Raw genomic sequence first — 15,280 nt, forward strand, 5'->3', positions numbered from 1 at the left:
TTGAGTTCACAGTGCTCTCTGGATGTAGATGAACTACAACTCCCAAACTCAAGGTCAATGCCCACCAAACCCTTCCAGTATTTTCTGTTGGTCATGGGAGTTATGTGTGCCAAGATTGGTTCAATTCCATCATTGGTGGAGTTCAGAATGCTCTTTGATTGTAGGTGAACTATGAATCCCAGCAACTACAACTCCCAAATGACAGAATAAATCCCCCCCAACCCCACCAGTATTCAAATTTGGTCATATTGGGTGTTTGTGCCAAATTTGATCTAGTGAATGAAACTACATCCTTCATCTCAGATATTACAATTCATAACTAGCAAAATTCAGTTATGAAGTTGCAATGAAATAATGCTATGGTTGGGGGTCACTTCAACATGAGGAACTGTATTAAGAGGTCATGGCATTAGGAAGGTTGAGAAACACTGATCTAGTTAAACCTCATTATTTTTGACAGTATTTCAATCTCCTTGTCTATTACTACATAATTGGCTTTCCAGCTGTAGATCCTCCACTTTTATGAAACCTGGGGGCGCAACTTGTTAACAAGGTGACTTTAAGTAAACATCTTATTGCTTCTATCGTTTACATTTATTTTATCGATGATGCTCGCTGCTGTGAGTGCTACTTATACAGTAGGATAAAATGTAGTAATAGTAGCAGTAGTAACAATGTTGTATTTCGCTTTTAACATTGCATCTACTTTACTTGGACGCATATGTAACATGGGAGTGAGTTGGTAAAATTTGTACGCTTAGTAGGAGTCAATACAGGCACTTTCCTGAAAGATACAGCAACATCCAAAATCCACAAAACATCAATACTATTATTGGGCCAAGACAAAAGTACACAAAATACATCATGCAAATTTTCAAAGTTCAGTTGATTACTTTTTCAAAGGTACTAAAAAATCATATAGGTGGCAAAGATAATGTTGGAGCCACAGGATTACATTTTGTAAATATGTTGGTTTTGTTGTCAGTTAAAATGGTCTGGAGGTATATTAGTGATTGTAGAGATGATTCTTGTTTTTGGCCACGTGGGCACTGGAGGGCAGAGGGAATAGCTGCAAAATACAGGCAAAAAAATTTCAACACCTTTGGCAAGAGGAAAAAAAAAAACAACTTCCCTTGAGATTTAAGCTCTTTCTGTTCTGAGAGAGGCTACCAACATCTTGAAAAACTTTTAGGTGCATATACGAGGAAAACTTGTCTGTAGTAATACAATGGAAAAGCATTTATTAACTTTTTTATTGGGACCACATTTGACAAGTTTTACCTATACAGTATCTAGAACATGGGTTCCTAACCTGTGGGTCCCCAGGTGTTTTGGCCTACAACTCCCAGAAATTCCAGCCAGTTTACCAGCTGTTAGGATTTCTGGGAGTTGAAGGCTAAAACATCTGGGGACCTACAGGTTGGGAACCACTGATCTAGAAGCTTTTCTAGAGGTAACACTATGGGAGCTTCTTGAGAAATCAAATTATCTCTGCTTAAGGAAGGGATATCTAGTCTTACTGTTTTGGATGTTGTTGTGAAGTATGCCCCCCCCCCCCGGCCAATAAAGGAATATCTTGTCCCAAGAAGATATGCTAGTTACTTTTTTAATTGTAATTTGTTCTAACAGGCTTTTAGGAATGGTTTCGGACTGTATGTGAGGAAAGTAACCACCTTTTTTTTCTTTTTTCTTTCTTTTGCAAATAAAAGAATTCATTATGGAGTGTCTGGATATCTGTACCATGTTTTTCCTATCCCTTCTTCTCATGACATCAGTACTTCCACTTAGTCCTTTCTGGGCAGGCTCAAGTGCTCATATGCCTACTGCCCACCACTTTCATGCAGAAAAAGGGGTTGTTTCTCAGTGAGAACTTATCAGTTTATCTGCATCATATTTGGACCATAAAATGGCATAGGATGTTTTGTCCCAAATACATAACACAATGTAAGAAAAAAGGGACACTGGTGACAATATGCAGACTGCTTTTGTCCCAAATGGCAGGCACCTGTGTGTCATAAATGGCCCATTCTTTAGAACTCTTGATGTGGCTGTGTCATAAATGACTTACCTTGTAGATGTAGTTCTGTGTGAACTCTGCAACAAATGTGATTCTGCAGTAGGTAAACATCCCATCTGCTAGCAGGAAGGTTAAGCATTCATGGGCAAAGCTGGAAAGCACTTCAGATTTCTAGAGGCCAGCTTTAATAGTAAGGTGTCTGGATGTCATCTACTAATCCATAAACTTATGAACAAAAAGTCTGTGTGCCTATCTGTGTGCCTATCTGTGAACTTTAGAACTCAAGATACCTCTTCAAAATAATGAAATTTTTAGCAGCTAAGATTTAAAAAAATCAATCCAGATGTATTTTATTGCTTGTGCAGAAATGTTTTTTGAAGAGAGTAATGGGTCCATCAGGGTGCATAACTTTTTCTCAGGTAATATACAGTAAATCAGATCAGTGCATTAATGTTACTGAGAAACAAACACCCACTAGTATTAATGAAGCAGGAAAGCTATTTCAAACTGACAGTAAGTAATATTGAACTAGTATAAGAAACTACTAGTATAAGTCAATTTTTTCGACAAGAAGACCTCAAAAAATTTGGGGTGGCTTATACATGGGACGCTGTAAGTATATGTCTATATCATTCCTGGGCAAAGAAATGGTGGTGGTGGAAGCTCTTTGGTGTCCCAACTTCTGTAGTGGAAAGGGCACAGTGATTCTTTTAGATTCTCTTGGAATAGACTACACTTCATCCCTTCTGGGTAGCTCAGGATGGAGAGAGATGGTTTACTCATGAGTAAGCAAGTGGATGATCACAGCCCCTCGCTCATCCACTTTGTGGATGATCACACCCCCTCATTCACCCACTTTGTGGCTGCTTCTCCAACTCAAGCAATGGCATCATATCAAAATTCATATTTTGAAAAAACAAAGCCAGTCTTATACTAATGCACAAGGTCAACTTATACACAAGTATATATGGTAATCAAGTTTTGATTTGAGGGACACAACACAGGGGCTATTTGCATTAGGGACAAATCAGCTGGACGCTGGGGTATTTTCTCACTAAGTAATGGATCAGCTTTTAAAAAAGGGATTTGCTTTTTGTTACCTGTCTGAAATTGCTGCTTCACTTTTCTACTGCTGTGACTCATTACATACCAAAACAACAGAATCCCTATTGTATCTTGAATGTGATTATGAACTTTTCTTTACACAGGCTTTGATTCCGATAATTCTTCTGGAGAATTTTCAGAAGCAGTTCATAAAGTTGATGTGGATGCCCACCAAAGTCATCGGGCAGGAAGACACAATGGAGATGGGCCATTGCAAGAGAATGGAATCAAGAAACACAGGTATTCTCTAAAGCAGGCTGAGATGCACTTCCTCTCTAGTTCATGCCAGATATGGGGGCACCTTTCATGTAGATGTCTGTTAAAACATAATTATTCGATAACCACACTTGATGTTCATTTAATTGATTTCTTATTCCTGGGAAGTTGAAGGCTACTCCTTTGCAGCCTAAAGAATGACATTTTAGGATTATACTAGGCAATGTATAGAACAATGCTGTTCTGCTTTCAGATAAACCTATAGCTGGAATCTTTCTTGGTTGAAGGTTTTAAAATGTATAATTGTCCTTCTTTTTTAAAAGCATGTTGAATGAAATGCAAAACTTTGTGTAAAGACTCACATAAAAGGCAGTCCTAAGTAAAACAATCGAAAAATTAGTGACAATTTTTACATTCATCCACTACAACAGTACTAATAAGAGATGGGTGGTATGGGTTGTTGTAGGTTTTTTTTTTTTTTGGTGGTATGTATTAACTGCCACATCATATCTTAATGCAAATAATAAAACGGATGTCTTGAATACTTATTTATTGAAAAAATAAAATGAGGAACATTTATCTAGATGTGTGCAAATATTTGTTTGTTGTTGTTCATTCATTCAGTCATTTCCTACTCTTTGTGACCTCATGGACCAGCCATGCCAGAACTCCCTGTCAGCTGTCACCACCCCCAGCTCCTTCAGAGTCAATCCAATCACTTCAAGGATGCCATCCATCAATCTTGCCCTTGGTCGGCCCCTGTTCCTTTTTCCTTCCATTTTCCCCAGCATCATTGTCTTCTCCTTTCTTCTCATGATGTGGCCAAAGTACTTCATCTTGCCTCTACTATCCTTCCCTCCAATGAGCAGTTGGGCTTTATTTGTTACCATAAACAGTGGAAAGAGTGACTTATTTGAAAGGTTACATGCCATGTGTTTCACTAAACACAGCCTTTTAGCTTGAATTGAAGATATATAGAATTCTAGAGTATATCTTGCTTTGTTCTGTGTTGTTAATAGCAATACTTCAGGTCCGTGCATATTTCCTTTGGATGTCTTGTTGCTTTGAATCAATCTATTGCTTCCGACAAACAAGACATAACTTCTTAATTTTAAAATCACACCCAGTGCATCCCCTTCTGGGTTTATAGAAAAATGTATTTAGGAAGTTCATCAGATGATAATCACAGTCAAGCATCTTCACAATACTGTGAAGATCACGTATAAGTATAATGTAAAATTTGGGGAGAAAAAGATTCAGAGAAGGAATGTGACTGCATTAAACCCTGTTGACACATAGCCATTAAACCCTGGACAAGTTATGGAAACCTGCAGAGTCTCATATCTGTCCTTTCAAAGATGTACAGCCATTAATATGTGCAAGTGAGGGTAGTGACCATTGTCGATTGATGCTTTTCAAGAAAAGTAAGTGGCAGTAATACTAATCATCAGTTCATTTGTTCTTCCTACAGGACAACATTGCCTGCCCCAATGTTTACTAGGAGTGATTTCAGTGTCTGGAGTATCTTGAAAAAATGTATTGGACTGGTAAGTTATTGTCTCATCAAAGTGCATTTGCTGTGATTCTTTTGATAAAGTGATGCATTGTGATATGGGAAAATGATGTTTGCCATTATAAACTAGAAATATAAAGGGGATTTCAAGAAACAAGTGCATTAGGAAGAGCTTTGAAACTTCTAATTCAAGTTAGATTAACTACTTAACAGTAAGCCTAACTTCTTCTCAATAACATGTTATCCAACAGTTTTCCAGAAATGCTTATTGTGGTGTCATCTTTAGTTTATCTAAATTAAGATATGCCCCAATATGTGTTGGAGCTAGTTCATATGTTTGGTAAATGACTATAGAACATGTATTTGTAGTTTTATAATTAAATCATTTTTGTGTTAAAGAACTAGATGACCAGTCCATAAGTGAGTGATTCATCACCATGGAATTTGTTCCCTCTAAATGGTTGCCTTCGTTCCCTCCACTATCCTTCAAAAAGGATCTTTAGACTCTTAAAAACAAAGTCAATTTTTACATTAAGTTTATGTTGCTGATTCTCCTTTTATTCGCAACCTTATTCTGGTTTAATTGATTAGAATGGCTTTGTGATAATATACTAAATAGTTATTTTTTCCTAAGTACAGATTCAAAATCTTTATTTGTTCTGAGTATATAATACTGCATTATTTAAATTGAAGCTAGTGGGGCTTTATGATTAATTTTTGTTCGTCCTGAACCATCAAAGGCTGTATCCAGTTTGACTTCCCTTTCCTAATCTTTTGCCCCAGTCACAGATTTCACACATGTACCCATTGAAACCTGTGTTTGTGTGATTTGCTATTTAAACATAAACCTTCTTTTGCCTGGTTTAAGAGCTACCCCACCTGTTTTTTTAGAAATAGGAACTGCTTAAACTGGCCTGGGGAAAGGCAAAATTTGGATGTGTTTTTTGGACACAGTTTCATGTTTGAGTGGGTTGGTGGGGGATAATGGTAGGTGTTCTTTGAGGCTACCACCTGTAGTTTGCTTACCTGTTGTTTCTGTCATTTTAATCAGAACCTATATTGAACATCCAAGCCAGTCCCTTCTGTTAGTTCTCAGAAATTGTCTGGTATGTGGAAGTAGGAAGGGGAGACAAGATACTAAGCGATAATACTGTCTGCCATTGAATGAGTTCATCATATGCCCTGTGCAAAAGTAAACACAGTGCTTCAGCCTCCATACCATAGAGCAAACAATGTCATACTGATCTTTGTGGTTTCTGTGACTCATGCGTATGGATAGTTTTGTCTCTGTGCAGAGCTTCTTGGAAGCTAAGCTGAGCATTTTTGGCAGGAGCACTATCCCTCTGTTCCACCCATGTTAGGGATGCTCCTTCCTTTGCCACCAGTTCCTTTTTGTTTACTGCTCTGGAAAAGAATGTTGGAACTTCTTGTGCTGCGAGACAGTGTTCTTGGTGCAAGACAGCTGACTTCTGAAGTTCATTTTACTCTTCTAATTCCTTAATCTTCTTATCTGCATCTGCCTTACCACTTTTCTTCTATCATTACTGGATTTCATGAGAGGCAGAACAATCTTCCTTATGGAGATAGGGAGCTTCATGTGTTTCAGGACTATGACTGCATGAAGCCTTGCTGACTTATCACTGATGAAATAACTCTCTCTGTGTTGCTGAGGTTAGAGAAGTGAGGCAGCAAGGGCTGTTTACAAGAGGAATGCTATAATTTATTGGTTTTTGGAAAGAAAACGTATGAGGAAACGTTGAAGGAGCTAGGCATATTTGACTTGTGAAAAGAAGGCCTCAGCAGATTTCTCTGCTGTCCCAGAGGGAAGGTCTAGGTCTAATGATTTGAACTTATTGGAGAATAGAATTTGATTGAACATTAGATGGAAGATCTTTACAGCAAGAGTAGTTCAACAGTTGAACCAATTGCCTGTGGGATCATCTTTGAATAATCCAGGTTTCTCTGCATTATTTAAAGACACCTTCATTTACGTTTTTACTTCCCAATCGGTGTCTAAGTCGCCATTCCATTGAGGCCTTCCAAATTTCCCATTCCAACCCTCTGTGTATATTCTGATGTTGCATTACCGGTTTGTTTCCCTCTATCTTTCCATTTGTGTAAAGATAAAAACCAGAATGTTGTAGTTCATATCAGGGTTTTCAAATTGTGGACAAAAGCCATTGTTTGTTTTTAATTTTTTTTAATTTTTCTCAGTGTATGTGGTGTTGTCTCAAGTCGTTCCCAGTTGTCGTTGTTGTCCCGCAGGAGCCATTGAGGTTATTCCTTTGGGAGTCTCTTTTCTCTGGACGTTTTAAGAAAGGGGCTTGACAACTATCTAGTGGAGATGCTCTGAGTCTAACTGGGGATCCTGCATTGAGCAGGGGGTTGGATTTGATGCTCCATGAGGCACCTTCAAGCTTTATGATTCTGTGATTCTATGTTACTCCGGTCATGGATCTACTGAGTTAATGGAGCTAGTATTTATGTGCAAAAGGCACATCCCACCTTTGATGTAGAAAATATTGTCATAATAAAAACAACAAGAACCCTGCATCATTTGAAATCTGGGCACAAAAAACAACCAGTAAAACAATAGAATGTTCTCTAGCTAATTCTGTTTCCTGTGTGCTTAACTTTTTCTCATCTTTTAAAAAGGAACCTATAATTTCAGCCATTGCAGCATCTTGTAGTAACAAATTTTGTGTGTGCATTTATCTTTTAGGTAAAGCTGGGTTTTCTATGATCAAGTTCGAGTATTTGAAAGAGTCATTTGATTCCTCAGCCCACAGCTTTTGAATGTTATTAATCTTTCTGCTCGGCCTCCCCATTTTCTTCTTAAGATGCAAATATGGAGAACTTGGCAGTTTGAATGGATGCCCAAATTGTATCACTGTCTCTTGAACTTTTTCCAGGCTTTAGTGCGTTATCTTTTTTAAGATTGGGCAGCTGGATCTACATACAATATTCATGAAATGATCGTATTTAGTTTAATATGTTTAATGATGTTGCATATGGGAGCCATTTCCTGTTTAAATTAGACACCAAAATGTGCAGATAATAATAGAATCTGAATAATAAAATTAAGAGGTAAAATTGAGCTAATCTTCTATTGTGCTATCAATGTTCATGGCCTGGAGATCACTTTTAGTGTAGAAAACTTTCCTGAGATAATGCAAATTATAGATAATTTTGGCTTCCCATAATAGAAAAGCATGAAGGGAAATGGGCTACAGTCCATCAGTATTTATGCTAAATAACACCTGTTATTTATGCTAAATGCTCCTGGAAATTATGCAAAGGTAGGATGATTAGTTAGAATCAATTTTTTATCATGTCACATTCTGTTACCAACCATTCTTTTATATTTTTCATAGCTGTCTATGACTCACATTCCTCTCTATACTTTTATGACTCCCTCCCCCATGGTTTAGGAGCTGTCTAAGATTACCATGCCTATTGCCTTCAATGAACCCCTGAGCTTCCTCCAACGGATAACGGAATATATGGAACACACATACCTCATTAATAAAGCATGCTGTCATTCAGATCCTCTAGAAAGAATGCAGGTAATGTTTTTCCCATCTTTTCTGTGGCTTGATGATGTCTCTCTCTCCCTTTCACATTCAAATTGTGTGCATTACTGTGACTGACAACCTACCATATAAAGGTATAAACTTAATAAGTTATGAATAATTTTTCACAATCATATAAAATTATGAGCCATCTTGAATTAAACTTTTGCCCAAAAAATGTGGAATATTGATGACAATGACAACGTCATCACTATTTTGACATAAGGATGATCCAATTTTTGTGGCTGAGGCCCTACATTCCAATACTCAGGCACACTGAGGCCATATCCTACTCATGCATCCTTCAAACCCTCTGCCATTTTATCAGCAAAATTGTCACTTTAAAGATGAAAATGAGGACTGTGCTGGAGGGGCATACCAACCTTATATCTTTAAGGGGAGGCACACTCCTAGAGGCCTCTAGAAGTCTTCCTAAATACAAAATGCTTCCTCGTGTGTTATATAAAAAGTGACAGATTTTGCCACTGGCACATTAATGTGTTCCTGAGTCCTGCTGTAATAAGTATTTAAGCCGACTTGTTTACTCATAGGTAGTATTTAACCATCCATGAGAGTAAAACTGTGAGGAGGGGATTATGGTCAGGTGATTGAACAAAGATTGCTATGGAGGAAGGTTTAGCAGCTTCAAAATCTATGCTAATCTCTATATTTTATTTTGAACCTAAATAAAATGAGGTAATTTTATATAACTTTGAATTCTGGGAAGAATATTGAGGCTTTATTAACTTTCAGAAGTTTATTTGTCTTAGAATTCAGACACGGGTGTCCATAACAACCCCAGAATGTATGTAAATCTAGGCTGAGCAGGTTTAGAAAGAAATTACAACACCACTATCAAATTGTCAGAGCTTTACTCGAGTTTGGCAATTGTCTCCAAAAAGTGAGAATGATTACACTGTAATTAAGATCTGTGGGAAAGTAATTGTTATTTTGGAAATGTTCGCTGTTTTACCTATATGGATTTTGCAGGCTGTTGCTGCTTTTGCTGTCTCTGCTGTGGCCTCTCAGTGGGAGAGAACTGGCAAACCATTTAACCCTCTCCTTGGAGAAACATATGAATTAATCAGGTGAGAAACTAGGTTGAAATTCTACATGTTAATGATCTGCTATTATCTTAGCATTTGTGTAAGAGGAAGAAAGTGCTGGCGAGAGAAGGTGGTGGAAATACTTATCAAATTAGCAGGTGGTAAAAAAACCCGAGAAGTATGGCTTACACATTGCAAGGTCGGAACAGAATTCAAAAATGAAGTAAAAACTGGGCTGAATTTAATATAATTAAATTCAACAGAGACAAATGCAAAGTTCTACATTTAGGCTACAAAAACCAAATGCACATGTATAGGATGAGGGATATTTGGGTCCAGGCTATTGACTAATCACATCCCCTCCTATAAACCAACCTGGCACTCAGGTCAGAGGAGGAAGCCCTGATCTTGATCCCACCCCCATCTCAAGCACGGTTGAGAGAGAGAGTGAGCCTCTCCATGATTGCTCCCCACTTCTGGAACTCCCTCCCTAAAGAAATAAACTGGTCCCCTCCCTTCCCTCCTTCAAAAAACTGAAAACTTATTTCTGCTCATGAGCATACAGAGGAGGAGGTTTAGGTGATGAGAGACAACTACTAGACCTCTGATTGAAAACTATTACTGTATTCGGACTTGGGCAGATCATGTTAGCCCAGTTAACATCACTGGTCACATAATCAACTCACATATCTTAATGAACCTTCGTTGACTTCTGTAAATTAATGTGGATGTTTTATGTTTAAGTTTTATTTTAGATAAAAATTTTGTTAGGTAATGTTTTATTTAATGTATAGATGTCATGTTATAAATTGTTTTCATATGTGGGGTTATTCTGGGTTATCATGTTTGTATTTGTTGTTATACTGAGGCATTGAATTTTTGCCTTTTTGGTTTGTTGGGACATGCCCTGAGTCCCCTTGGGGAGATAGGGTGGAATGCAAAAAAAGTTTTTATTATTATAAGTAGTGATGCTGCAGCAAAAGAGGTAAAGGCTATTTTAGCCTACATTAATAGAAGCAAAATTTCCAAGTTATGGAAACCTTGCTGTCCGATTGCAGACAGCATGGTTAAGAGTAAATGTGATGTTTTTATATGTTTTAATGTGTTTTAAATTCTATCTTAAAATGTTTATTTTAATTGTACATTGTTTTAAGGAATCAAATAGTTGCCTGTGTGTAAAGCTGCCTTGAGTCCCCTTCGGGGTATAGAGAAGGGCGGGGTATAAATATAGTAAATAAATAGTTCCCTTATATTCCGCACAAGTCAGGCCTAATTTGGAATGATGTGCTCAGTCCTGGGCACCTCATTTCAAGAAACATATAGATATGTTGAAGTGAAAGCTCAATGGGATGATAAGTGGTATAGAGAAAAATATTTGAGGAAAGATTGAAGGAGCTAGACTTGTTCAGTTTAGTGAAGATTGAGTAGTTCCTCCCACTCTCTAAATCCTTCAAGAGCTACATAAAGTGGAGGAATAAGGTTTGTCCTCTGCTGCCTCAATGGGTAAAGCTAGATCGAATGGTTTTAAGTTACAGGAGAGATCCCGATTGAACATTAAAAGGAACTTCTTGATAGAGAGAGTCTTGACTTGGCAAAGCTCTCCTTCTCTGGTTGTCTTCAAAACAGTTACGTGCTGGGGATGCTCCAATTGATTAGGGGGTTGGAGCTGATGGTTTATAGGACTCCTTCCAACGGCTTCTATGGCTGCTGATTGCAGACCATTTATGTCTCAAATACCTGACTTTGGAAGTAGGGGAAATTGGTTTGGGAGGTTTGACCAGTAGACAATACTTAGTTATGCATTCATAACTACATCAGTGATACAGGATTTTTGCCAGTGCTCAAATTTTTTACTGAATCTGTTTTATCAGAATGTCAAGAAGTCTAATGTGGTGGGACAGGTAGGGGGATAGTTCTTTTTAACTCTTACTTGACATTGACGGTAAGACTATTTCAGCAAGCAAAATTCACATGTGGGTTTCTGTCTTTTTTGTGTGACTGTCATTTATATTGTACATTGCTTTTCTTATTTCCAGGGAGGATTTAGGTTTTAGGTTTATTTCTGAACAGGTTAGTCATCACCCACCTGTCAGTGCATTTTATTCAGAAGGCTTAAATCAGGACTTCATTTTTCATGGATCAATTTACCCTAAACTGAAGTTCTGGGGGAAGAGCGTTGAAGCGGAACCTCGGGGAACAATAACATTGGAACTCTTGAAGTAGGTCTTTTTTTTCTTCTGTTACCTATGCATAACTGAACACTATTCCAAATAAATAAGTTGTTTAGTGATCTTTTCCAGAACTATGTATGCCTGTGAGTCATTGAGTTTGTATAATGCAGATTTTAAAAATGTGGACTAAGAGATGTGGTATTAAGCACGTACACACACATATGCAGCATATGGATTTGTTGGGGCGATTTGAAAAGATGTTTGCAATCATATGTTTGAATATGCAGATCATATGTCTGCAGTGTTTGGGCCTCATTTTCCCCCTTAGGCATTTGATATCTACTGAATCAAGAGTGAATTGTTCTGTCTGTAGAACTGCTCTGAAGTGTGTGTGTTGATACAACAAAGAGTTGACATAATCTTGGACTTGTATAATAAATTATTCCCAATAGTAACAATAGCTTTAACATTTCAGTGCATGGGATTCTTTAAGTAATAGAATGAGCAAATGGATACATCTGAATATTTTTGGAATAAAAAAGAGAAATAACAACTGTGAAACTTGATAAACATGCAAGACAGGATTCACAAATGGCCTTCTGTAATAACTAGGTCAAAGTATAAAATGCAAAATAATTTAAAAGCAGAGCTTGACATCAATATAATTTCTATACTTAGAAAGATATCACAAAATATATGTCTGCCTTTAGTATTCAAACTCAATTCTGCACAGTCCTTTTATGAAATGATATTCCATCCAAGTTCTCTGGTCTTCTCCTATCTTGAATGTCATGGTAGAAGACCCAGATGTCTTTTCAGGCTGTACATTATCTGTTCTATACAATAATTGCAAAGTATCTTGTGCTGAAGATTTTAAGAGGCAAGTATCTCATTGAGTCCATATAAATGGGAAAATTGAATTTAAGAATTCCTTGTTCAGATTTATAATCTCTAAAAACATAGGGATTAAACCATTGGGGGCATTGTGTGGTCACATGATGGAGGTTTAGAATATTTTGAATGGTATGAAGAAACTGGATAGAGTAATTTCTTCTTAAGTTATTTCATATAACACATATTGATCTTATGAATCATCCTGTTAAAATATATGGGAATGAAAATGGCTTTAGATGGCTTTCATAATCAAGAAGATGATTGGAGTCTTATCTCTGGCCATATTCAAGAGCAGTGTTCCTACCGGGCACCAAAATGACTGGGGAAGTCTGTTGTCTTCTTGCCTTGTTTGTGGATTTATGGAATCACCTGGCTCATCACTGTTAGCTACAGATGCAGAGCAAGTCCTACATATCTCGACCAAGCTCTAGATATGTAGGACTTTGCAAACACAGATCTCGAAGGGAAACTGTAGTGGAGTAACCCTAATCACAATTCTACTTGGAAAGGGATTGCAGTGCTATTCTGTGCAAGTCTGCTTAGAAAGTAGCCCCATTAGGTTTGAAGATTAAATCTTTAAAAGACTTCAAAGTCAGTAATTTGATAATCAGAAATGACTGGATATAATAAAAAGAATAATATGTCACAGGTGAAGTAGTTTATCTTTTTCTTTCGAATTGGACGATTTGACAAATTCCAGTCAAACCTTTCCCTTTGCAATCTTCCATTCTATTGAGATGAATTATGCATATGGGTACATTCTGTTAATGTTTGTAACAGATTTAAACATTTCTAGTAACAGTGCCAGTCGCTTTATGGAAAATTCCACCCGGTGTTATAAGGATAAACTAGGAATCGCAGTAATGCAACTTTGTTGTTGCATGCCTTCAAGTCATTTCCAATTTAAGCTTATCCTGAAGCAGTGGTTCTCAACCTGTGGGTCCCCAGATGTTTTGGCCTACAATTCCCAGAAATCCCAGCCAGTTTACCAGCTGTTAGGATTTCTGGGAGTTGAAGTCCAAAACAACAGGGGACCCACAGGTTGAGAACCACTCTCCTACAGTGAACCTATCACAGGGGTGTCTTGGCAAGATTTGCTCGCTGGGGGAGGGGGGTTGCCTTCCTCTAAGTGTAAAAGTGTTCCCAAGGTAAACACTCTAAAACAGGCATGAGCAAACGTGGGCCCTCCAGGTGTTTTGGACTTCAACTCCTAACAGCTTAAGAGGCTGAGAGGGGAAAGGAAAGGGCCTGAGGCTGTTAACTGTGGGAGCTGAAGTCCAAAACACCTGGAGGGCCCACATTTGCCAATGCTTGCCCGAAAGATTTTCAATTCCAGATTTGTTTGCCTGAAATTTGAAATGTTCCATGACTTTAACCATGTTTTGTTGTTAAGAATGTAAAAATGAAGGGCTAAAAACCAAAACAAAAGTATAGGTACCTGTTCCCACATTTAAGCCCACTCTTGGTGTAAAGCATTAGCAGCCATAACCTCATTTTCAGTTTATTAAATAACTTTAGGCATACTTCCATCCTTTCATTCATGGGCTTTTCGGATTGTCTTCATTTCAAAGTATTACACATTGAAAAAGGCTAATGGTGAATGTTGAAGAGAACACTATGCAAACAGGAATGCTTTGTTGGATGATGAATTGGAACAAATAAACTAATGTTAATTTCAGATACATTTTAGTTAATTCTCTTTTCATTTGTCTAGCATCTGATTAGGCTTTTCTTTCCCCCTCACAGGCATAATGAGGCTTACACGTGGACAAATCCTACATGCTGTGTACATAATGTAATTATTGGCAAGCTCTGGATAGAACAATATGGGACAGTAGAAATTATAAATCACAGGTAACATCTGTTTAAACCACATTTTCCTTCCTAAAAACTGCAAGTAGAGTGGGGCTGTGGGTGGTATAATCACTTAAGTGTCAAGTTTTTCGGCTCATTATTTGGAAGGCAGCTAAGAAATAATGGCCTGTTTGGGTGGATGCTAATTTTTCCTTACTGTTTTAAGTAAAAATGTGCTTGTTGGAATGCATTTTTATGTTTCTGGTTGATATACACACAGATGCTCCTGTTAAAAGAGTTGTTTTCTAAGAAATTCTTTGATAATGATGATTTTTTGTAACAATGACTCAGTGACCTTCACCTCAGAACCAACATCAAGACTGTCAACTATCAGATAGGATATTTTGTAAAACAGCAATTAGGCAAGTGTTTGTTTGATGTAAACAAAAAGAAGATGATGAAGCAGAGAGCAGATGTCTTCTCTTCCTACAATAAGGTGTTCCCCTTGGTTTTTGGAACACCTGCTTGCCTCTAGATTCTTACCACCTTCTCCTTCTGAGCTATATTGTCCTCTCCCTGTTGTAGAGACCATTTATAAGGTCAGAGAGTTAACCAGCTGTAGGCAAGCAATAGGTTCTATCTTAGGGCCCTTCCACACAGCCCTATATCCCAGGATATCAAGGCAGAAAATCCCACGATATCTGCTTTGAACTGGATTATCTGAGTCCACACTCAGATACAAAAGCATCATAGGGATTCTGTAAAATCTTAAAAATCAAAATTGAAATGGATTTGTAAATAAAACCATACAAGGCTAACTTGATCTGTAGTCTTTGTAATAGCTATTTGGTGCTATAACTATTGCAATGAGGGATGTAGTTACTGATTACACATTTCAGCATTTTACAACAAGTGTGATTTGTCCATAGTCGATTTTTCCCATTGATTCCACA

General features: G+C 37.6%; 1 protein-coding gene across 2 annotated transcripts in view; it reads left to right on the forward strand.

The window, feature by feature from the left end:
• OSBPL2 (oxysterol binding protein like 2) overlaps positions 1 to 15,280 on the forward strand; it is a 68,896-nt gene that overhangs the window by 38,123 nt on the left and 15,493 nt on the right. For both annotated transcript variants that reach the window (XM_060771989.2, XM_060771988.2), the window contains 6 exons: positions 3,226 to 3,361; positions 4,809 to 4,884; positions 8,282 to 8,416; positions 9,413 to 9,510; positions 11,505 to 11,687; positions 14,280 to 14,387. In XM_060771989.2, coding sequence (XP_060627972.2) covers positions 3,226 to 3,361; positions 4,809 to 4,884; positions 8,282 to 8,416; positions 9,413 to 9,510; positions 11,505 to 11,687; positions 14,280 to 14,387 — 736 coding nt within the window. The remainder of the gene's footprint in view (positions 1 to 3,225; positions 3,362 to 4,808; positions 4,885 to 8,281; positions 8,417 to 9,412; positions 9,511 to 11,504; positions 11,688 to 14,279; positions 14,388 to 15,280) is intronic.

The sequence above is a fragment of the Anolis sagrei genome, chromosome 4, assembly GCF_037176765.1.
Source record: "Anolis sagrei isolate rAnoSag1 chromosome 4, rAnoSag1.mat, whole genome shotgun sequence".
Classification (NCBI taxonomy): domain Eukaryota; kingdom Metazoa; phylum Chordata; class Lepidosauria; order Squamata; family Dactyloidae; genus Anolis; species Anolis sagrei.